At 45.5% G+C, this 25,303-nt stretch overlaps 1 protein-coding gene across 9 annotated transcripts in view; it reads right to left on the bottom strand.

The window, feature by feature from the left end:
* BRINP3 (BMP/retinoic acid inducible neural specific 3) overlaps positions 1–25,303 on the bottom strand; it is a 341,361-nt gene that overhangs the window by 36,466 nt on the left and 279,592 nt on the right. For all 9 annotated transcript variants that reach the window (XM_081123748.1, XM_081123746.1, XM_081123750.1 and 6 more), the window contains 2 exons: positions 20,060–20,165; positions 17,049–17,285 (listed from right to left, as the gene is read on the bottom strand). In XM_081123748.1, the coding sequence (XP_080979874.1) occupies positions 17,049–17,285; positions 20,060–20,165 (343 nt within the window). The remainder of the gene's footprint in view (positions 1–17,048; positions 17,286–20,059; positions 20,166–25,303) is intronic.

Below are 25,303 nucleotides of genomic sequence, written 5' to 3'. Positions count from 1 at the left end.
TTAGCAGTAATGATGTCATGAAATAAGTCACCTGTAAGATTTTTTACTTTGTCCTGACTAGGTAACACTAGTGCTTCTCTAGCTTTCTTGGTGATTCTATGTGATTTCTTATCAGGTTAGGTCAGATAGAGCCTGTTTTTTATATCTGCAGCAATGTACCTGCACCAATAGAGGTACTGATATAAGAAACAGTCTGGAAATAGTCTCTGTGGGCAACAGAGAGAATATGTACTTGGTTTCCTGGACTAGTTGGGCGAGGGGAGGCTTTTTAAATCCATACAGATGTTCCAGATTCCTCCTAGATGTCCTCGAAAAGTGACTGAGGGACTGTTCTTGGCGTCGCCTCTGAGCAGAATCTCCAGTCCCCCTGCTGATTCCATGACCTCCCCAATCTGATGTCGTTACATAACTTACTTCTTAGCTGCAGTCAGATTCGATTCTTGCAAAAATGTGGACCGGTACAGAGCTAATCATGGCCTCAAAGGTACGTATACTCCAGAGCTCACAAGAGTCCAGCAAATATTTACTGAGCGTCTACTGTGGGCCAATCACTGTGCTGGTTCAGTATTAAAACTACAAAAATAATCATTATTGTAACTCTAATAGTGCTTCATAGGTTTTCTGTGTAGATGAGATAACCACCGTGAAAACATAATAAAGTGACTTTTGCATAATTAGTAATAAACGAATGCCAGGTATTATTTCCCTTTTTATAGTTTATTCAGTGTTTGCATGTGGGCTGTGCTGAGCACTAGGCCTGGATCATCTCATTTAATGCCTACAACGCTCCTAGGAGAGGGACACTATTATGCTCTGAGTTTTGCTAATGAGAAAATGTGCCTTGGAAAGGTTCCTCGAATTGTTCAAACTGACACATTTATTAATTAGAGCCCGGAACAAACCAAGTCTGGAAAAAAGCATGGCTCCTGCCTTAATAAGCATCAACTCTTCTGAGAGATGACAGGAAAATAAAATATTATCTCCCGTATCTAGAGGGTGCTTTTGTTTGCCAGGCTTTTCACAAACATGATCACATCCAATCTCATAGTAACCATGCACCAAGACGGGCTGGTTTTATTGAGGTGTGGTGTGAAACTAATTCAAATTATGAGATCATTGCACAGAGGCAACTATGAGGACAAAGATGAGGCTAATAATAGACTCGAGGGAATATAAAAGGAGAGATCATTTTGTATTTCTTGAGGGTCAGGATGACGTTTTATTTTTCTTTGTATTTTCCCTATCGAAAAGCCCAAGACAGCACATTGCATACACTATAAATTCAGTATATATTTCTTAAACGGTTTAACCAACTGACAAGATCCAGGATGGAATGGTTGAAGCTAAATGCGAATATATACAAAATATTTAATTTGGAAAAGTAGAATTGCGTTTCCTCATGTCAGAAATGAAGCTACAAGGGGCTCATGTGAGAAAAACATGTTGAAATAAGATACGTATCACGGTTCTAAGCCTGAATATTCCTATGGAAAAGGGAGCTCGGGCTGGAAGTGACGCCTCAAGATAAAAAGCACAGATGCTTGTCCTAACGTATGGGCAGGAATCGGGCAAACAGGTTCCTGGAAGTGAAATTACTGTGAATGTCGAGTGCAGAGTATCGATAAGCGATTAATCACACTGTGCCGCGCGGACATGTGACCGCTGGTGGTAAATAAAACTAAAGCACATATTCGGGAAAATTACACTCGGGCCTTTTTAAGTCTCAAGCACTCTGCCAGGCACTTAACTCTCCAAGTTCAATGCAGTGGTTGTCGCTGCTGTGCTCACTCTATTAGGATAATGAGGGCGCCTCAGAGGTGCTGGGGTTTCTCCAGGTACCAGGCCTTGCAGGTGGCATCAGAGAGAGACTGAACGCGTGAGAGATGAACCCCCCGAGACTGAACGCGTGAGAGATGAACCCCCTGAGACTGAACACGTGAGAGATGAACCCCGAGACTGAACACATGAGAGATCAGATCCCCCTGAGACTGAACACGTGAGAGATGAACCCCCTGAGACTGAACGCGTGAGAGATGAACCCCCGAGACTGAACGCGTGAGAGATGAACCCCCCTGAGACTGAACGCGTGAGAGATGAACCCCCCCTGAGACTGAACACGTGAGAGATGAACCCCCGAGACTGAACGCGTGAGAGATGAACCCCCGAGACTGAACGCGTGAGAGATGAACCCCCTGAGACTGAACGCGTGAGAGATGAACCCCCGAGACTGAACGCGTGAGAGATGAACCCCCCTGAGACTGAACGCGTGAGAGATGAACCCCCCCTGAGACTGAACACGTGAGAGATGAACCCCCGAGACTGAACGCGTGAGAGATGAACCCCCCCTGAGACTGAACACGTGAGAGATGAACCCCCGAGACTGAACGCGTGAGAGATGAACCCCCTGAGACTGAACACGTGAGAGATGAACCCCCTGAGACTGAACGCGTGAGAGATGAACCCCTTGAGACTGAACGCGTGAGAGATGAACCCCTTGAGACTGAACGCGTGAGAGATGAACCCCCTGAGACTGAACGCGTGAGAGATGAACCCCCGAGACTGAACGCGTGAGAGATGAACCCCCGAGACTGAACGCGTGAGAGATGAACCCCCCGAGACTGAACGCGTGAGAGATGAACCCTCCGAGACTGAACGCGTGAGAGATGAACCCCCTGAGACTGAACGCGTGAGAGATGAACCCCGAGACTGAACGCGTGAGAGATGAACCCCCCGAGACTGAACACGTGAGAGATGAACCCCCCTGAGACTGAACGCGTGAGAGATGAACCCCCCGAGACTGAACACGTGAGAGATGAACCCCCTGAGACTGAACGCGTGAGAGATGAACCCCGAGACTGAACGCGTGAGAGATGAACCCCCTGAGACTGAACGCGTGAGAGATGAACCCCCTGAGACTGAACGCGTGAGAGATGAACCCCCTGAGACTGAACGCGTGAGAGATGAACCCCCTGAGACTGAACGCGTGAGAGATGAACCCCCTGAGACTGAACACGTGAGAGATGAACCCCCTGAGACTGAACACGTGAGAGATGAACCCCCTGAGACTGAACGCGTGAGAGATGAACCCCCTGAGACTGAACACGTGAGAGATGAACCCCCTGAGACTGAACGCGTGAGAGATGAACCCCCTGAGACTGAACGCGTGAGAGATGAACCCCCTGAGACTGAACGCGTGAGAGATGAACCCCCTGAGACTGAACGCGTGAGAGATGAACCCCTTGAGACTGAACGCGTGAGAGATGAACCCCCTGAGACTGAACGCGTGAGAGATGAACCCCCGAGACTGAACGCGTGAGAGATGAACCCCCCGAGACTGAACGCGTGAGAGATGAACCCCCCGAGACTGAACGCGTGAGAGATGAACCCCCTGAGACTGAACGCGTGAGAGATGAACCCCGAGACTGAACGCGTGAGAGATGAACCCCCCGAGACTGAACACGTGAGAGATGAACCCCCCTGAGACTGAACGCGTGAGAGATGAACCCCCCGAGACTGAACACGTGAGAGATGAACCCCCTGAGACTGAACGCGTGAGAGATGAACCCCGAGACTGAACGCGTGAGAGATGAACCCCCCGAGACTGAACACGTGAGAGATGAACCCCCCTGAGACTGAACGCGTGAGAGATGAACCCCCCGAGACTGAACACGTGAGAGATGAACCCCCGAGACTGAACGCGTGAGAGATGAACCCCCCTGAGACTGAACACGTGAGAGATGAACCCCCTGAGACTGAACGCGTGAGAGATGAACCCCCTGAGACTGAACGCGTGAGAGATGAACCCCCTGAGACTGAACGCGTGAGAGATCGGACCCCCCTGAGACTGAACACGTGAGAGATGAACCCCCTGAGACTGAACGCGTGAGAGATGAACCCCCTGAGACTGAACGCGTGAGAGATCGGACCCCCCTGAGACTGAACACGTGAGAGATGAACCCCGAGACTGAACGCGTGAGAGATGAACCCCCTGAGACTGAACGCGTGAGAGATCGGACCCCCCTGAGACTGAACACGTGAGAGATGAACCCCCTGAGACTGAACGCGTGAGAGATGAACCCCTTGAGACTGAACGCGTGAGAGATCGGACCCCCCTGAGACTGAACGCGTGAGAGATGAACCCCCTGAGACTGAACACGTGAGAGATCGGACCCCCTGAAACCATGAGTCTGGCATCAGCTGGGAAGCCGAGCCGTGGTCGTGGCGCTAAGAGCGGCCTTCGCTCCCTTGCCCACTCAGCGAGGAAGACGTGCGGGGTATATTCTTTCTCTTGAAACAGGAAAACAGGCCCGAAACGACAGTCCCCTTTCTGGCCAACTGTCCATTTTCAGAGCAGGTCCTTTTTAACAAACAGTGAAAACGGAAGTCAAAGGAGTTTAGTGATTTCCTGTGAACACAGGTCTACAGAAAAGTTTACTTAGGCCTCACACGAGCAAGTCTCATAAATTAGGTAAACGTCTAATTGCTGTGCTGGATACCTGAAACTGCAAGAATACTGAACATCAACTGTAATTTTAAAATATAAAGTAATAGGGGAAAATAAACAATAACAAGAAAAAAAAATGTTGGTTTAAGCTTAATTTATCTTGCATTAATCTTCCTCCTCTTCACCATAGATTATCTTGGAACTTGATGGGGCACAGAAACAAAATTGAAAGTTATCATTTGATTTTTTGTTTCCCCCCTAAAAGGTACTGCCAAGTTTCAAACTTGGAGCATCATATTTTTATTTGATGCTCTACAGTGGTGAGCTGCTAGGGCCGTAGCTCTGAAAATCGCCGTTACTGTTCTTAGAGGGAGAACCCTGAGAGCCGGTCATAAAAGATATAAATGACACTCTACGGTCGGAGAGGCTGATGCTCTCGGAGAGGCCCAGCATTGTGCACCAGAAAAGTGGCCTAATAATAAAATCACGGCGATATTGCTTCTTTCTCCCAACAATATTTTCAATACTAATCTGAGCAATAAAAGTAATAGCGGTTCTAACACCACTGGCAATCTTAAATTGAAATAGCAAATTGCAAAGCTGGTGAAATTGTTATCAGAGGGATTGATCTACAATGGAACCGATATTTCAAGCTCCCAAATAAATGGTCAATAAAGGGATGCCGCACTATTGTGCAAACATTATGATGGTGATTTACCAAAGATGTATTACTTAAAAATCTCTTGCCATCTTTCATACGCCCGCAGAACACAAAGAACGAAAATGAAAACACACTTATTTTTATGTTCCAATGGACTTCGGTTGTTCACAATCCATTATTTAACTCATCCTAAAACAAACTAGCAAAAAAAAAAAAAACCCAAAAAACTAGATTCCATTTCAAGGAATGTTTATTTTATTGGAACCCATGGAAACATTAGACCTTAGCCAGAAATGTTCCTTCTCTGGACAAATGTAGTCAATATCGTTAAGAGAGATTTAGGAACAATTCTTCATATATTATAAACTACAGTTTCCTTAGATTCTATTGTATATTAGGAAACATAAAAAGTTACTTTTACAGGACACTGAATACATAAACAGAACTCTATCTGTGTATTTATTTACCATCAATATCTAAAATACATCTATCTATCCATCTATCAATCATCTATCATCTCTTACATGCCTTATAATTGTCCACAGAGGCTACATTTTGCTGCTATAACAAACCATCCCAGGTAAGTTGGAATGTTATGTAATATGCAGCGTCTGTATCAGATTATCATTCTCAAACCTGACCTAGTTTAAATCCTATAACACACACGCCCCCAAGGTTTTTCATATGTCACTCCTAAATCACACTGAACAACGGGATATCATGTACAACTGCTGGTACATAGTACTTTAGCACACGTTACGCCTCCCCATTTTTATCACATTTAGATTTGTCACTTTTCCCACATGCAACCTGTGTTTGTCATTTTTCTGAACACTACTGGTGGTGGTGGTTGCGACTGTTAGTGTTACAATCATCTGTATTCTAAAGATAATTATTTAGTGCAATTGCCTTTCCTATAAGCTGATTTTAATACCACATTTTGCAAGGAGACGTTTCTGTCCATCAAACACGCAAGGTTTTGTTATTTTTTTATGGCATCTAGGAAAGAGTGGAGAACTGAAGGAACTTCAGGAATTAGTGTAAAATATTGATGCCAGAAATCAGACCACCGATTCTGCATCTCCCTCGCTTGCTGATGAAGATTAATCGCGTCTCAGAGCACCTATAATTGTTTTGCCAGCCCAGTGATAAAGATTGACTTTCATTTTTCTTCCAGCCCCTACCCATTACTCACATCGTATCTATAAATGCACAGGAAACCGCCATGAAGCCGAGAGAAAACAGACCGGCTACAGAAGAAATATTAAACTGGATAGGTTAAGTGATAAACCAATATCTGAGTAATAAAAAAGTCAAGAGAACTTTAAGAACTAGAAGGGAGGAAATGCATTTAAATCCGGCGGATCTTACTTTGTACAGAAGTACTGGAAACATTTCCATGAATGAAACGCGGCTGGTCCCCAGCTCCTCGGGGTAACGCAGGGCCTGCCCCCAGGAGGCCTGGACGGGGTTGGAGCTCACCCCCCCCCACTTACTCCAATGTCAGCACAACGTTGAAGGTGTCGCGCAAAGTCTCCCCTCCCTCACTTTCCTAAGTCCATGTGCCAGCTGCAGGCCTGGCAGGAGGCACATAATGTCTTTAAGTTGGAAAATGAGGCACTTCTATTTCAGGGTTCGGGTGGGCCACCCTTTCGCTGCAGAGCCGCGAGATGAACGGGTCCAGCGGGTGGCTTTGGGGGCAGCCCCCTGCACCTGCACCTGCTCGTTTTATTAAAACAGAAACACCCCGCCAGGGCTGAGAAGGGGAGCTTGGTGGCAGACGCCCTGACAGCTCGGTCCCTCTCCTGTTCCCGTTGATTACACTTCTTGACGGTCACATGGGAAGTTAATTACTAGCAGGCAATTAACACCCGTGCAAAATAGTAAGAAAAACATCATTCTAGTGAGAACTCCCGGAGACTGTTTGTAATCTTAAATGCGATATTCCCAGGTCTCCCAGCAGCGACGGCGACCCGGGTCCAGACGGCGCTCCTGGCCCGCGCCCCTCGGCCCAGCCTCCGGCCCTGACAAAACGCGGCCCTTATTCGCGACCTGCTTCCTTGTTTTAAATTGTTAAAAAGAACCCTGAGTTTTTATCCATCTAATTAAACATCCCCCGTGGAATTGCTCGATGAAAACAAGATAATATCCGTCTCGCATATAAAGCGCATCGCCTTCCTAGGGAAACATCCGCAGTGAGAAAGGCTCAGGATGCCTCCTCTGACCTGAGTTTGTGATCTTGTTAAATTAAATTTCTGCTTTCTCCGCTGCAGGGGAGCAGCTCGGTGAAGAGGCTGGGGAGCCAGGCCCTGCAGGCTCCGGTTCCCACCCTTGGCCTCCAGAGCCACATAACCTGGGGGACCCTGTCCGCCACCCTCTCTGCACAGGGCGGAGTCTCGTGTGGATTTTAGACATAATGTCCAGAGTTTTGAGCTGAACTCTTGGACTCTTTTATATTTTATATTTTTCTTCACTATCACAAACCCACACCTAGAGAAAAAAGAATCTGAAACTCTGAGCTGTTACCTGATTTGTCAATGTTGCCTGGGCAGAAAGCTGACCGAGCTGGAGTAGCAATCTTCCCCGATTCCAGGACATTACAGTTACAGAGATTACAAAGACACAAGATGAATAGAAATAATGAAAGTGTGGCTGTCTCCTACATGCTTCTTACGGTCTTTAACTTATGTCATCTATTAGATGATAACAGTCCAATTTAAAGATCTGGGCCTAAAAAATGTAGTTGTACAAAACATACGTGAATAAGGGACCTGATCGGAGATGTCCAATGAGCTTAACAAAAACGTTTGGTCTACAAGTGAAAGAAATACCATTTTAAAATATAAAAATTTTCAAATACATTTGTTGAACACCTACTTTTTCCCCAGACCCAAGCCAAAAAAAAATAAAAAAAAAAATGTTGTGACTTTCAAGTACTATAAGGAAGGCCGCATCTCTCCACGAGGGTGGATGCTGAAATCATTGAGCCTGTGCGCCGTGGGTGGTTCTTGGTGGTGCTCCCATAGACCATTCATTCTGTTTCCTTTATAACACTGTCCTGAATGCCTTTCAAAAACCATCCACATGCTATCCCCTGGCGCCTGTAAATGTGCCCTTAATTGAAAAACACATCATTGCAGCTACAATTAAGTTAAAAGTCTTGACTTTGACCAAGACGGCCTTCACAGTCCCTTAGCTGCAGCTGGAACACACTTTAGGCAGGTTTCTTTGGGAATACAGGTCCCTGATATGGTCGGAATGCATTGCCCCCCAAATCCATATGCTGAAGTCCTAACGCCCAAGGTGATGGGGCCAGGGGTGGGACTGCTTATGTAACAAGTACCTAAGAGTGGGGAGGGGGGTCCCTCACCAGACACCGCGTACCTTCCGGTGCCTGAACTTGGGCTTCTCACCCTCCACAACCGTCAGAAACGAACTTTGGTTGTCTCTCAGCCACACCATTTGATGATATTTGCGCCCAATGGACTAAGGCAGCCCATGACCTCTCTTTAGTTCAAGCATTTACTTTAGAAAACTTGCGATTGTAAATCCTGCCTCTGCCCCGTCCAGATGTAAATCTCATCCCAGCTTCTGGACAGGTTTACGACCCGGGGATGTCTTTCTCAAGGACCCGGGAGCCATCCCTGTGAAATAGAACCATCCAGAAAGACGAAGAGCCCATCTCTCATCCTCTGTGGGAAGATAAGAGTCTAACTAATCACCAATTAGCAGACACAGATGACCTGATAACATTGACTGACCTCCCCCATGACTTGTCCTCTGCTATTTTCCTTCCAGCTTCCCCCCCGGTGCTTAAAATTTCTCCCACCTTTTGCTGAAGTGGAGCTTTGGTCCATCTCTTCCATTTAATAGTCTTAAATAAAATCTTCCTGGCCCTTTTCATTTATCTGTAGCAAGTCTTTCCTTGTCACCATGGGGTGATGATTAATCTGGTTTATTGAAATGGCTCTGAAGGCCATCCCAGAGATTTCACAATGGAGAGGCGGAGGGAGATGGCAGAGAGGAGAGGAGGGGAGACTCGGAGGCCGGGACGGCAGTGATGCCATCAGAGGCCAGTCAAGACGGGCAGCGACCAGAAGCTGGAGAAAGCAAGGACGCTTTCTCCCCTGGAGCACCCAGAGCGGGCGTGGTCCTGCTGACTCCTTGATTTTTCTACCTTTCTGATGTTTTAAGCTCCCAAGTTTGTGGTAATATTTTACAGCGGCCCTATGATATTAACAGAGTGACCAGAAATCCCTTTTTACTTAAATGTGTCATTTCAAAATTATAATAGTCAAACTGTCCTCAAAGTGTGAATTCCCCTTAAGACGGTTGAGCCCAAGATCACTCTTCCATTAAGACAACGCCGTGCTTGTTTTCATAACAAAAAGGAGTCGTCGGTGCAGGCAGTCATATTATTTTGTTTTAGCCGAAAATCTGGAGTGCTTTTTTTGTTTTTTTCCTGAGTACTATTGTTGCAAGGATAGAATTGGGATAAGCCACTTAAGCACCTGTTTTTAAGGAGGATGCTATTTAAATCGATTAATTCAGCCGGAGCCCCGGGGGTACTAATGAAATTCACCGGCTTAGGATAAACAGCTTCAGTATGGATTTTTGATAAGAAAGCAGCTGCTCATCTAGAGGTAGTAGTAGCTGAAGTCTGAAGGCCATGAGATTTGTCTGTTCTGGAAGACACGATACGCAGGGAACAGATGGTTAGCATAAATAATTCAGAAGAGCTCTCCAGCCGCTTCTTTGGGTAAAAACAGTGTATTGAACTATGTTTACAAGGTTACTTGGAACTTTTCCGGAGACCAATTATTTCTGTTTCCTTTCGATATGTAATTTAAACACAAAACAAAAACTTTCAGTATTTACGTGTTAATTCTCTAAAACCCACAGTCAACAGCACGATATACATCATGTACCAGCAGCATGACATGAGCGACCACAGCATGTCTAGGTCTCCAGTGTAAACTTTTTGTTCTCCTTAGTCTTCACTTGGGGATATTTTTTCAGTGATTTTTAGAGAGAGTGGAAGGAAGGGAGGGAGGGAGGGGGAAGGAGAGAGAGAGAAACATCGACGTGAGGGAGACACATCGACTGGTTGCCTCCCGCACAGGCCCCAACCGGGGCTGGGGATGGGACCTGCCACCCGGGTACGTGCCCTTGACGGGGAATCGAACCCAAGGCCCTTCAGTGTGTGGGCCGGCATTCAACGTCCTTCCTCTTTTCACAATCAAATTTCTTCAAAACATGTATCTGTTGTTTCCACTCCATGAGTCTTAAGCTCATGTTCAGCTACACGTAGCTGATGGCTTTGTATCTGTCATACGTTCTCAGTCCCCAACGTTTCATGTCAAGTAACAGCTGCCGACAGCTGCCGGGGGAAGGCGATGAGCTCTCTGCTCCGTGTCCTACGGGGGCTCCGTGTCCTCTCTGCGACTCTGCTGTGCCCTCCTCCTACTGAGAGCTTTCAGCGCCACGGATCCCAGCCCGATAGAGAAGAACTCGACGACTGTCACCCACGCATCATCCCGACTCCGCTTCCAGAACACGGTCGTGCTTCTTTGGAGACTAGGCCCTGCTCCTCTGAGCCAAGGAGCGAAACAGAAACAGACGCCCAGACGCCCAGGGAACAGGCCGGCAGCTGGGGCCAGTCCGCGGGGAGGGTGGCGGACTGGGTGAAAAGGTAAAGGGGTTAAGCCAAAGGCAGAACCAAACCAAACCCCAAAACTCTTAGACCTTGACAACAGTAGGGCGATCGCCAGAGAGAAAGGGGTGGGGGTGACAGAAGAGGGTGGAGGGGGGATCAGTGGTGCTGGAAGGAGACTTGACTTGGGGTGGTGAACACACAACACAACACACATGGGATGTGTTGTAGAACTGTACCCCTGAAACCTATATAATTTTACTAACCAGGGTCACCCAAGAAATTCAATTAAAAAAAAAAGAAATCGATCAATCAACATGAGCCAGATTAACAGGAAAAGACAAGAAAAAGGCCACTGTGATTCCACGACTCCACGACTCCGCTCACCTGCCAGCAGCACCCTGTCCTCTGCTATCTCCGTGCTATCATTAGTCAGGTGTGTCACCGGCTCAGGCATATAGATTTAGCCTCTCGTTTTCTATAAATCAAATTGTCAGACTGTTTGCCCAACAACACAGAGCTGTTCGGCTAGTGTGAGATGTAGTAACTCCCCGGACACTTCATAGGAGCTTTTATATGGAGCGAGAGTGTACATCTTTCCTCCAAAAACGTTTCAACGTGTTTTGTGTTCCACAGTCAAGTCACAGGAAGAGTTTCCTGAGCCAGAAATCCAGCAGAGGGGCACCCCCCAGGCATGGGCACTGAGGAACCTCTGGATAAACATCGTCGGGGGCTCAGGTACGTCTGCTATTATTGCTTCAGGTTCCCACAGTGGTCGGCCAAAGTAAGAGATAATTTTATTTTTATTTTTTTTGGCTTGTTTCTGTTCTAGAGCTGTCTAGGGATTTCAGGAGAAATTCCAGGAAGGAATTTACACTCATTGAATTTCAGCTGCTGGTCTTCCTGGGGCCATAGTTGACCTTGAAGGCGGCCTGCCCATGGGTGGAACCTAACTGATCCATGAGAAAGAAACCTGGATCGGCTGGGCCGCCTCCTGCACGCCCCCTACTGGGGATCAAGCCCAAAACCCAGGCATGTGCCCTGACCGGGAATCGAACCTGCGACCTCTCTGCACCGGACGACACTCAACCAACTGAGCCTCACCAGCTGGGCAGGACCAGCGTTGCATCACCTCCCCGGGCCTGTAGACATTCAGGAAACGTTATTTTAGATGCGGCACTTAGCAAATTAGTCTACTGAGACACTGACACAGTCCCCGAAGCCTGAATACCTACAGATTTGGATCCATTAGTCAGCTGATATCGGAAGGGTAATAACTAGGAGAGTAATTTGCCCAGCAAACAGAGCTACTTATAAAATGCGTGCACAGGTCCACTCTGCTTAGGTTTTCTGAGGACAATCAAGGCACACGCAGCCTCAATTTTCACAGGTCGCCTTCCTACGGGGTTCCTGAGTCCTGAAAAATGTTTTACCGCATCAGCCAGAGTCCACCCTTCTTTGATTCTGTACCAAGATGATCTCCATAAAATTCCATTACTCCGACGTACGCACGATTCTCTCCCACCAAGACTGTTACCAGACATGCCTGACTTTACTGTTGATGTGATACGAAGTTATAACTGCTGTGTTAACAGGGATATAATACTTTTTTAATGCAGTGTAATTCATTGAAGAAAATATACATTTATTCAAGAAAGTCTTGTTTCGTGGTAAATCTGTCTTTGATTCTTTAAAGCAGCATGGGATGGAGTTGGGATGAAAAGAGAACAGAGAACGTTTTTAAAAAGACACACATTACAAATGTATTTCTCTTTTAAAAAAAAAAAAAATGGGTTTCTTACAACTTCAACTAACTAGATTCCTCCCCTGCTCTCCACCCTCCGGGGAAGGATTTTCACATCCTAGAATGTTATCATCAAAGCTGACTTGGAATTTTAAAAATGCTGCAAAGTTCAAGCATTGTTTTAAAGATTGAACAGATGTACTTTTCTCCTAGGAGACCTTCCTGATGGTAAATACCTCGTATTTCATCTGAGAATTTCAAAATGTAAGTATGCATTTTAACAGAAAGTAAGATATCAGGAAAGAAGAAAAATGATCATGGAGAGAAACTCAGGACGCGTTGGCATTTTATCCGTGGTCACTCCTGTTGCACGGATTCGAATACATTTCAAACTGAAACCCCAGTGAGCGCTCCCCAGGGAAATAAGAACATCTGATCAGAAGTAGCATCATGCAGCGCAAATTGGCATTTAGCTTATATACTGGGCTTGAGGGCATTTAAGTAGAATTGCTAATTACATTATAGGATAATAATCCTTTTTTACAAAAAAATAAAATGTTAAAGTGCTCGGGTATACAGACATCGCTTCAGTTTGGTATGAATTAGAAATAAAATGGGATGTTGTTCGTGTTAGAAAAAGAATGAAGGCGGCCACGGGATTGCCAACATCAACAGGGAACTTCTCTCCCACTCCAGGGCCCTCTTCTGTTCAAACAAACAAAAAATGACAGTCAACGATTAATAGGAAACAAAAAATGACAATGTTAGTCTGTGATGTAATCAGATTCCAAAAAAGCTCAAACAGCGTGACGATGGTGGAAATACGGAAACAAAGTGAAGCTCAGCATTTACCCGAGAAAACTGCGTGTGTGAGATACTGTGTGTGGTGTAAATAAAAAGAGAGGGGATCTGAGTTACCATCAGATTATGTGAAAAATATTTAATTTTTTTATCACAACTCAATGTGTCTGAACAACACGACATAGTTGCCAAAACTTAATGGATTCTCAGCCTGCCTTCTAGATAGAATAAAGACAATTACGTGATTTAACATTAGAGCACCTGCGTTTACAGCACTGTGTTCGGTGCTGAGCTCCAAGAGGGTTCCAAGGCGGGTCAATGGTTTGGAGGAAGGGGCGTCTAAGGGGGGGGGGTGAGATCTGCTAGAGCCAACGCTCCGGGGGGGGGGGGGTCATGCAAAGGCCCAGAGGCGCCGTCTAGGGGCGGAGGGGAGGGGGCACCTGCATCAGTATAGGGAAGACCGAGACTGTTGGGTGAAAGTGAGAGCTACAGATATTTCAGCCCAGGGCAACACCGCGCTATCGAAAAGTGAGGAATAAATGCAGTTTCAAAATAAGCGAGAGTCGTGGTGTAAGGACGGCGCTCAAGCTCATGCTCTTGGGCTTCGTGATTCACTGAGCTCCCCGCCCGCCGCTGGAGACAGAAGCTAAAGAATCGACAGCTCCTTGGATCGGGCGGAGGACGGAGGACTCCCCGGCAGGCGGGAGGCCTGACGATCCCGACACTCCAGCCCCGGCGGCTTTAAGAGCTGAGGCACGTCTCTGCGCTCCCCCGGGGCCGGGGACATTCATCTTGCTGCTCCGCGTGTGTTATCCGGCACAGCCTGGGCGACAAATTTGGTCCAGCCTCCCCAGGATGATGCTTGTTCGGACTTCACACAACACAGCGACCTGACAGTCTGACATAGCACCACGCATTTGTTTAGCTGCCAATTAAATTCAAGATCTTCCCCCTAACACTCTGTCAGCTCCTTGCCAACGGAAGGCCTATTTCCCCGTCACGGCTACTGTTAAGTCATAGCAGCGAGATAACAAAAATTAAATGAGACTCTTGGTGACAGGCCACTTAGCCCCATGGCGATGCTGTGTGCATTGCTAAAGGTGTCACCCTAGTACTGTTTGTGTCTATATGTCACGTGTGTACACATATTCTCCTAAAACGGACCACACGGCGGCAAGGGAAAATTCTCTGGATATACGGTATTATTTATTAATCTCCCTTCACCACAGTCGGTGTCTTCATAAAAAATCTAACATTGAAACACTGAAGAAAGTCCCCATTTGTGTTATTTTTATGATGCAGAATCAAAGTGTTGAATGATTTGTTTCCAGCTAACCTGGATAGCTGACCAAATTATGGGTTCTGATAAATACAGACCATCATAGCTTTAGAACAATCATATATATATACAGAGGCAACTTTTCACAATAAATTAATTCAAACTGTGATGGACAAAGCACCGGGTCTCTGCGCTCTGGTGCATCTGTATCATCCGCGGCCTTATCTCTAATGTTCTTATTCAGGGCTGAGTGATGGGAAAAAGAAGACCCACAGGGATCCCTCACGTTCCCTAGATAAAGACAAAACAAAACAAGAAAACTTCACAGAGGCAAAGTATTTTCGGTTCTTTGCACTGTGTCTCTGGATATGCCTGTTGAAAAGATCAAGCACAGCTCCTGTGACCTTCCAAGAGGCCGGGGATCAGGTAGATTAAATGAGCCTGGACGACGCGTGGCCGAGCACGTATTTGATGTCACTCATCAATCAATGGATATCTCGATGTACAACGTGACTACTAAATACAGCCCAGCTGACTAGTTTCTATGTGATGATGATGAGACACCTGCTGTCCTCTGCCCTCAAGAAAACGTCGAACCCTTTTCAGACGGTTGGGACGACGGCCCTGATCTGGGGACGGAAATCCATCAGGCCGCTGGAGCAGGGAGAGGCGGCTGGAGAAGGCCCTCGGGAGCTACACCAGGGATCCTCGCATAAAACACCTGCCTGACACTCTACAGTCATCTTCCTTCAGATGATGTGAGGAAATTAACTGAAGTACAGGATAAATTTGGTAAAGGCAAAGGTGATGTTCATAATACATTCGATACGATACAGCCAGGCGTTGATGAATCGCAGGGGACACGCTGGCCAATGGGAGCAAACCGCAGCGAGAACCAAAGTGCTTTTGATATATTAGTATGGAAGCTGAACACTGTCTCACGCTGGGGATATCCATAAATTACGGTAGAGCCGATGAGCGATTATCACAGTAAATTAAAACATACCTGGATATTGCAAGACTCATCACTAGAGATTTGATATTACAAAAAGCTTATTTTCTTTCCTGTGCCCCTATATTCTAATTACCAATCCCTATCAAACAGTTAGGTTATAAATATAAGCACACGATTGCCAAAGAGCTTCACCCAGAAGGATGCAATATTATGTGTGGCGGTGAATTTCGAATGAGAATTTTATACCTAGTTCTTCTAGTCTAAAGGTAACTGAATGACAAATGAGGGAGCCGGAGTTTTAAGAGATTAAACGACTTGCTAATGATCACCTGGCTTGTTACCAATGAAATTCGCTTATCTGATGTTCAGCTACTTAGTTTGGACAGAAACAGTGGTGATGGTTTCAGTGGACTGAATGTGTTGAAGTTCATAAAACAATATCGTTTACATCTCCTTTCCCTGACTCTAGAAGGTCAGACAGCAGGAGCAAAGCCTATATTCCCACCTAAGATTGTACGGTTAAGGGATACGGAACATGACATTTTTAGTTGCCTATTTCTGAAAAACCAGCGATGGCTGACACTTCGGCTGTTCGCCGAAACACTGGATTGTCTTCTCTTCCAGGCACATGGCAAAGTGGGGTCCCTCTGTTTCCTTTGAAATTAGACTTAACCATGAAAAGCGATTGCAATCCACTTCCAGCAATTCACATAAGAGCCAGCGACGACTTACTGTTCTCTTTCCACTGCCTCCATACCCAAACCACTCCAGGTGGGTCATTCCAAAAGAACAAAAACCCAAACCCAGAAACACTATCAAATCAAAATCGATCTAAATGTGATTAAAAAATAAAGAGTTAAACAAAGGCACACAGGCATAAGGTCATGTCAGCGTAATGAAGGCACAGAGCAAGTCCCTCTGCATTTTGTCTCAAATGTAAACCTCAGGGACCACGGGAAAACATCCTGCCAGGCGTCAGAGATGTCACCTGATCAGTTCTTCTATTGAGGAAAGCAAAAAGTGACTAATCCATCAGCTCAAAAGCGGGGCAGGTTCCAGTGCCAATAGTACATGGCAATACACAAAGCACCATACATGTTTTGGATGAAATACTGAATAACTGTTAATAAAATCAATCCACATGTCCATCTGAAATAATAATAATAGTGAAGTAAAATCCCTTCCAAGAACGTCATTGCTCTGCCCGGCCAGCGAGCCTCAGTGGTTGAGTGTTGACCTATGAACCAGGAGGTCGAGGTTCGATTCCCGGTCAGGGCACAGGCCCAGGCTGCCGGCTTGATCCCCAGCAGGGGGCGAGCAAGAGGCAGCCGATCCATGACTCTCTCTCATCATTGATGTTTCTCTCTCTTTTTCTCTCTCTGAAATCAATAAAAATGTATTTTAAAAAATAATAAAAGAATGCCATTGTTCTTCCAAGTGGGCAACGTGGTCTTTTCAGTACAGTAATCCACTCGGCGAGGCTGAGCGTCGGGTTAAAACCGAGGCCTTACCTGACTCCTCAAAGTCGCTGTTGTAGGATTTCCAGGTCTCGGTTATTCGCAGCAGGCTCTCTTCCATGGCCTGGATGTCCATGGAGGGACAGTTGCATTCTGGGAACTTGGGTCCACACTGACACCAGCAGTCATTGTCCTTGCAGATGAACTCTCCCTCGGAATTGCAGGCGATGTAGCTCAGAGCTGCCTGGACAAAACGCTCCTGAAGATAGTCCGGGAGGAGAACTTGCAGGCCTTGCAGGAAAAACACAGCAAACACGTTTATTTTGATAAAGACAAAAAGGGTACTACATACTTACAGGAGTCAAAAAAGGGAAAAACGCAGTATATCAACTTATGGATTGATGCATATGAAAAACGATCACTAGAAGATGATCTAAGTCCATGAAACCGCAAGTATTTATCATTCTTTCCACCATATGCTGACTCCGTGCGCTGTGCAAGAATCCCAGAAATTACAGACGTGTTTAATCCTTCGGATGGTCTGATTTTGATTTTTAAGTTTATTTGATCAGCTCTCTGACTTACTTGATTAGAATATTTGGTTATTTTTTAATCGTCTAGATGGAGCCCGTCTACCTTTGAAAAGGGAAGCAGGCATTTATTTTCCACCACTTGATTTCCAATAGTTTCCAGCATTTTCGTTTTACTTTCAGACTATCGTCCCGCATCTACATAAATATCATAACACGGTGGGTTGTAACCTCACGGTGCAAAGCCGGATCTCAAGGTCAAACAAACAAGTCAACCCAGCTCCCTCACTGCCAGAAATTACTCAATTTCATTTGTTTTCAGTCAAAATTAATGTTCCGTGCAGCTTTGCCGCCTCATTTCTGAGTGCTGATTCTCACAGAGGTGGCTAAGTCGGGGCGCCCTGTCCTAACCGTGTTGCCTGATGCTGATGCCCGCAGCGATTCACATGGACGCTCTCTTTGCTCCGGTGAAATGCTGCTTCAGGAGCAATTCGTTTTCTTCCCCAGGAGTCAGGGCTTCAAAGAAGAAGGTTGATATTGATAAACTCATAGTTCCGGACTCCTCTCCGTAATACATCTGAATTCAGAAGATTCCCAAAGGACCAAACACTGATTCTAATGCTTCACCTTGGGCTTAAAATCAAAGCACAACACAATCCAACACAACACAGCACAACACGTACACATATCATCTATCTATCTATCTATCTATCTATCTATCTATCTATCTATCTATCATCTATCTATCTATCATCTATCTATCATTTATCTATCATCTATATCATGCATATCTATTTATATCCATCCATCAATCCTCCATCCATCCATCTGTCCATCCATCTTCCATCCTTCTGTCCTCCCTCCCTCCCTCCCTCCCTCCCTCCCTCCACCCATCCACCCATCCATCCATTCATCCAACCAACCAACTAAATTACAAACTATGAAAGACACAAAGGCCTATGGTAGGACCTTGATAAAAAAATTCTTTGGTAACACCAGTTTTTCCAAATGCCACATATTATAAGCCATATTTTTTATACCCTCAAAAGAAATATATTTATGATAACGCTGTTCCAGATGAGTGAACGCTGTGCATTCTTTTTAAAGTGAAGCAGTAAAGGTCTGTTATTAAGGGCGAGGTTGAAAGGGTGAATCATCATGATAACTGGACAGAGGTGCAGAAACTACATGAATTGGAAAATAGTTATTTATGAAAGGGAAGTGTTGCTTCATGTGCTCCTTGTGTTATTTTTTTTTTTTTTAAGACAGAGAAGTGGCTGAAGTTTTGTGTTTATAATAGAATATTCTGAAACCTGAGCACAGTGATTCCTAAACAGTAAAAATCAATGAACTGTGCCAATAAATACATTTTAATAATGAATTGAAATGAACATATATTTGATATAAACATTTCTTGCCCTATCTGGTGAAAGTCCATATTGATGCAAAATTAATCCATGCATGTAAAAAGAAAGTGAGCAGCAGTGAATTTTAAGAAACATTGGTATATTTGCATTTCTACTTAGAGAAATATTTCAGTGACTTTACATCTAAAATTGATCATTAGAAATTGGATAGCGTTTAAAGTTTTAAAATCCTTTCCTTGCAATTTTTATACAATTCAAAATGAACGGCACTCATTTATTATTGAGGGTAAATTTAAATAAACCAAAGCTGCTACATTTTTCAAGATTGAGAAGTTGAGGAAAAATGGCAGAAATTCTAAAGTCTTTACACATTTTTATGAAAAAGTGAGTATGTAAATACAGCCTGAACTCAGAATTAAAGAAGGCAGACAGAAAAGAACTCAGAATTACTCTTTAATCAATCAATAATTTCGACAAAGTGCCATTGCGAAGACTTTTCTGAACTTCCTCAAATGGGTCCACATTTATTCACAGCCTTCCCCTGCCTGTATGAATAAGTAATGTGCACTTCGCAAACAATATATATCTGTTAAAACTTATTACTTTAAAAATCCCCTATTAAATTATCTCAAACAGAAAAACTGATGGTAACTTACTAGCCTAATAACCTGTCTTTACAGAGGAGATAATATAAATATTAAAATGTTGTTAGTATGCTCTCAAGTACATCTCTCTTTGTCAGGAGACAAATGCAGCCTTAACAGCCATATATGTTTATATTTAAAATGTCAACAGTTCAAGTTACACTACAAATAAGTACGGTTAGAGCTTTTACCAGGATCTCTAGGAAAAAACCCCAAGCTCAGGCGGGCCTGTGAGGAAATGCCACTTGCCGGGACGGTCATTACCGCAGAGCAGCAAAATGCTAGCCCGCCACGTCTTCAGCGGCTATAGATTATTTCACTTAAGAAGTAAAGTGAATTTTGACGTTTCCTTCACCTTGTCTGGAATGCCCTCGCCGGTTAAAAATTTAGGAAATTGGCTTTTTCCGCGAGTTTAACAGCTCAGTGCCGCACACACAGACGGCTGGTGACAAACGGGGAAGCGACCGCACCCGGGGAGCTGCCACCGAGGCTCGCGGGGAGTGAATGAAAATTGACCTACGTACCTTGCAGCTGAATCTTGTTCTCAGGACTCTGAACCAGAACAGAGCTGACTGAATCTAGGTTGTCATAGTTACTGCAGCCAAGGGGACCTGTCCGCGTTTCTGTTACCTGCCAAAATAAATCATCAACTTTATTATATAAATCAGACTTTACCGTGCTCTCTGGGCTCAGGGCAGTTGTCACACAGGGATGGTGTATGTTCGACGGCAAACATCTGGACAGTCTAGGAGCGGATCCACGGCAGAGAGCAGACAAGCAACTCCCTTTGTCTTTAATTCCAGGCATAAATCTTCCGGGGAAACCATGGGAGCCTCTTCGGTCAAAAGCATCACTCAGAGAAGGTCACCGGTTTTACCCGAGCTATGACGGGCATGATCCTTCAGGCAGAGGGCAAGTGTTGACTCATCTAAGAATTGTTTTTTTGTTGGATCACTTTTTCTCCATAAATCAGAACTATCTACCCGGCTACTGTCTAAAAACTGATTTTCATATTTTATTCTGCTACTTAAAAAATCTGCAAATGGCCCCTCTTTGATAGTCACGTCGAAGTCTAACCTCTTCTGCGGGGCTCCCCTTTACCCAGCTCCCCGCCCCGGCAGCTTACCTTGCTGCCCAGGCGGACTTTCTTAATTCTGAGTCTTTGCTTACACAACACATTCCTCCCCCACGCCACCGCTGGCCCCCGTGATTAATTGATTTTATTTATCCTCGAGATTAAGCTCATGTTCAAACACCCACACAAAGTATTCCTCAATGATTTCCACTTGCATTATTTTACCATTTGTGTCAAGTTATGGTTTGCAGCACACAGCCTCAGCGCTTAATTATGGAATCCCATATTGTAGACAGATTTCTCCATGGGTGTCTTGGGATGGGTAGTGTCAGGAGATGAGGAGGAGTTTAATCAATTATGTGAGACTAGACATTTATCCTAAGGATGTATTTTTAAAACCTAACATATTTTAAAGCAGAGGAATTTTGTATAATCTTTGTGACTGAAAACAAACACCCAAAACATTCTCTTCTCAGCAACCAGAATATTTGGAAACATCATTCAGATCACGTCATTCCAGCACGCACAACCCGCCATGGCTCCCATCTCACTCAGGGTAGGAGCCAGAGCCCCTTTTAAGCCACAAAATACACCATATTATCCAGCCCCCTCTTTCCTCTCTGAAGTCCCCTCATCTTTTCCTGATTAATCTGCCCCAACCACACTGGCTTCTTTCTTTCAATCTATCTCTTTATTGATTTCAGAGAGAGGAAGGGAGAGAGAGAGAGGGAGAGAGAAACATCAATGATGAGAGTCATGGATCGGCTGCCTCCTGCACGCCCCCGACTGGGGACTGAGCCCGCGACCCGGGCCTGTGCCCTGACCGGGACTCGAACCACGATCTCCTGGGTCCTAGGTCGGTGCTCAACCGCTGAGCCACACCGGCCGGGCTTCTCTATGTTCCTGGACCACGCTAGTTGCGGAGGTGCTGGCCTGCTGGGCCCCACCTGAGCGCTCTTTGTCCAACTATTTCTAAGCTCCGTCCTGCGCCTCCCTCCGGCTGCTGGTGGGAGGCCTCTGTCCTGGGGCTGCCTGGACTACCTCGGGTCACAGGGACACACCTTCTCCCAGCGCCCCCCCCAAACACTGCTGCTTCCTTCCCTCCTGAGCTGCTCTGCTTTTCCCTGGGGGTCATCACCCCCTAACCTGCCTCTTTGATCATGACCACTGACGGCCCCCCTCCTTAGAGCGCAGGCTCCAGAGGGGCAGGAGACAGGGTCTATTAGCTCGCTGGGGTATCCGTTACCCAGAACGTCTATCAGGTTCCCACGTGAGCCCAGGGAGCTGGGTAAGGGAAAGGGAGGGGGCCGTGTGAGGGGAAAACCACACCAAGGAGACACAGAGGCCACTCTCGAGATGATAAAGGGCTGGACTGAGCAGGGACAATCATTTTTATCTGAAAGAAATGGATCGGAAGAAACAATTAGCGCTGGCAAGATTATGAAACACTGAAAACGTACGCGAGGAAGAATTAAGAGGTTAAAACCCTCGGGATATTTTAATGCCTTAACTCATTTACCTCACCTTAAAACTTTCTTTATGTTACACTGTGGCCATTAGACAATTACTTCACCATCATCTGCTTATGTTAACTTCTTTGCTTGGTTAACCGTAAACTCCCCACTCACAAGAATTACACACGGTACCCGGCACGTGGCAGGAATTCAAGAACGGCGGGGAAATATTGCATTCGTGGTTAGAAATCTCCATTGCAAAGGACACTTAAGCTTATCCATTAAGCTGTCTTTCAGGACCTCTTGAAGCAAATGCAGCAGGGCCAGCTGTGTGGGTTCCCAAACATCGCCCAGCCTCACCCTGGCATTACGCACGTGAGGGACCCGGAGCCCGGGGGCCGTCCAGTTAGCTCGGTGTCGTGCAAGGGCCTCGAGAGCTGGAACTGGGGCCTGAACTCCCGACTCGTAAGGCAAATGCCCACGTAAGAGTCATACTGTAAAGTCACAATAAAGCACGATTTAATTGATGTACAGGTCAATGAGAATGGTGTGGTATCTTGAGTCCTTGTCAGGACAATAAATATTGCTATAAGTGTGCTTGTTACTATTTGATTGAAGGCCAAAGGAACTGGCTTTTATTCCAAGTATTAATTTATTAGTATTTTGAAATAGAAATCCCCACACATTCTTATATTACTCTATACTGGATTTTAGAAAGTAAAATAGTTTTATTTTTTCCTACTGTTAATATAAGAAGCATTTAAAATAAAGTGGTCATATTGATATAAATCCATTTCAGTAACAAAGACTTCCTTAATTTTTAAAAATTGTTCTGTTACTTAGTAAGTTTTGTGAGAAAAGTGCAAATTCACCTATAAAACGCTCTGTGCTCAAGTAAAAAATACAAGAGTCCATCATGGCTAAATGTCCTTGCATCTCCACACAATAACAAGCATTGTGCTTGGTGCATTGGACACAATTAATCTCCTGATTTAAAATATAGTTGACACTGTCAGTGTTTCTTGAACCCGCTCCAACCATTTAATGGAAGTTTAAAATAGTCCATGATATATAATCAATGCCAAGATGACTCATATTTTCACATCAAAAGTACAAAAACAAATCAAATACTAATTCAATGGAAAGCAGAATGTTGTTGAATTATTTATCTATGCAAATGACTTTTTGCAGAAAACTGTTTTCCCAGTTCCATTCCCCATCATTGAACTCTTGGAGTCGCTTATCCTGGGGTGGCACCTTTAGAGCTATGGAGAGGTTCTGCTGCGGGGGGGACGGTCATCCTTGACCCACGAGGAAAAAGAGCGTGACCACAAGCGATGCTAAGCTGGGTGCACCCACATCCACGGAACAGGTACAAGTAAAGAGCATAAGTATAAAGCGTAAGCAGCAGAGGCGAGAAACAGGCCTGACAGGCTGGAGAGTGTGACACGGCCTAGTGAGGCTGGAGAAGAGTCACATAAAAGACGGAGCTCAGGTGGGATTCGGGGACACAGCAGGGCAGGCGTTCCTGGGGAGCCACTGCTTGGTGAATTTTCACTCGCAGCTGCCCCATGGTGCAGCCTTGGTTACAATGATTGGCCTGTGTTTTCCATGCCCCGTAAACCACCCTCCATCAGAAGAATGCACATGGGCTCCACCAGCAACGGCCCTGGGGAACCCTATGGAGACGGAGCTGGGGGCTCTCTGAGCATCTATTCAAATACAGAAGTGGCTCAGTGGCAGAGCATCAACCTGGTTGAGGATCCAGGAGATCGCGGTTCGATTCCCGGTCAGGACACGTGCCCGGGCTGGGGGCTCAATCCCTGGTCAGGGGTGTGCAGGAGGCAGGCGATCAAGGACTCTCTCATCACTGATGTTCCTATCTCTCTCTCCCGCTCCCTTCTTCTCTCTGAAATCAATAAAGATATATATGTATGTACATATATATTTTAAAAACTTACAGAATCTTATTATTACACTAGAGTTGGCTAAGAGTTTTCTGATGCATTCAATATTAATAATGAAAATAGCAGAGCTTCACTGCCAAGGGGCATTACAAACAACAGATACAGATTGTGACCCCATCAGGGCTGAGGCCTGCTGTCTGCATTCAGGCGACAGTCATTGGACAGCCACCTCACTTGCTACTGACACTGTGGGCCACATGCCACTTCCCTGAACGGAAGAAATCACATTTTCACGAACTCAGGAGCCACAGGTTCTTTTCTGTTGCTTCACATAAAAAAATAAATGTTATGCAGGGCAGCGTTTACTATATTTATTTTAGAAATGAAGGCAAGCAGAAGTTGCTAAACATGTAGAGCGCTTTTTTCTTTTATTGTTTATCCTATGAATTGCCATCACAGTGCCTTTTAGTTATTGAATCTACTTAAAAGGACCCCAAGCTTTACAAGGCAATGGCAAAAATACGTCTAGATCCAAGACCAGAATAGGAATGCTAGTTCTTCTGGAGCTCATGCAAATCATCATATTAAAACGAATAGTGTTTTATGATCATTTCTGACAACCATGTTGTCGGCTATCCCACATGAATGAAAATGGGAAGGTAGGAGTTCCAGGAGAGGCTAAATTTAATATAAAGAGTCATTGAGGAAATAGCACTGGGAGAGGGGGTGTCCTCAGCCCATCCTGCCTCTCCCGCGGAGACAGTGATTGTTAATCACAAAGGACATGCACCTGTTCTTTACCCTGCGCTCTCCTATTATTTCCCCAAAACCGTTTCTGTACCTCTAGATGCAACCACTTCAAGCTGTGGCCCAGGCCTGACGCCTTATCTCTCCTTTCACGGGATAAGCAAGGGGACAGTGGACCGAACACACCAAAGACGCCAGAGGCCCTAACCCACAATCGAGCTGAAGGGGCTGAGTTCGCAACCCAGGTCTGTCGCCAGGATGGGTGAGCAAAGGGTTACCCCTACGCAGAGCCGCTCGCTTCGTCGGTGGCTGTTGTATAATTTATTTTATCCGTATATTTCTAGATCTAGCCATACTGCCCAACCGGCACTCACCTGGAGTCTCGGTGAAGCGGGTCCCTGCGAGCTGATGATCCCATCAACTGAATTATCTACTTTGCTTCCTTTTGACAAAGTGACTAAAAATGTGAAGATGGGCCTGTGGAGCTGCAGTCACAGCACCCATCACTGTGTCCGAGGACAAGAGCAGAGGATCAGAGTCCTGCCAATGGATCAGGGCTAGGAGCGCACCAGGCACGGCCCTGAC

This window comes from Miniopterus schreibersii (genome assembly GCF_964146895.1).
Source record: "Miniopterus schreibersii genome assembly, chromosome: 21".
In the NCBI taxonomy this organism is placed as follows: domain Eukaryota; kingdom Metazoa; phylum Chordata; class Mammalia; order Chiroptera; family Miniopteridae; genus Miniopterus; species Miniopterus schreibersii.
The sequence above is the reverse complement of the archived record's forward strand: the minus strand, read 5'-3'. Positions and strand labels throughout refer to the sequence as shown.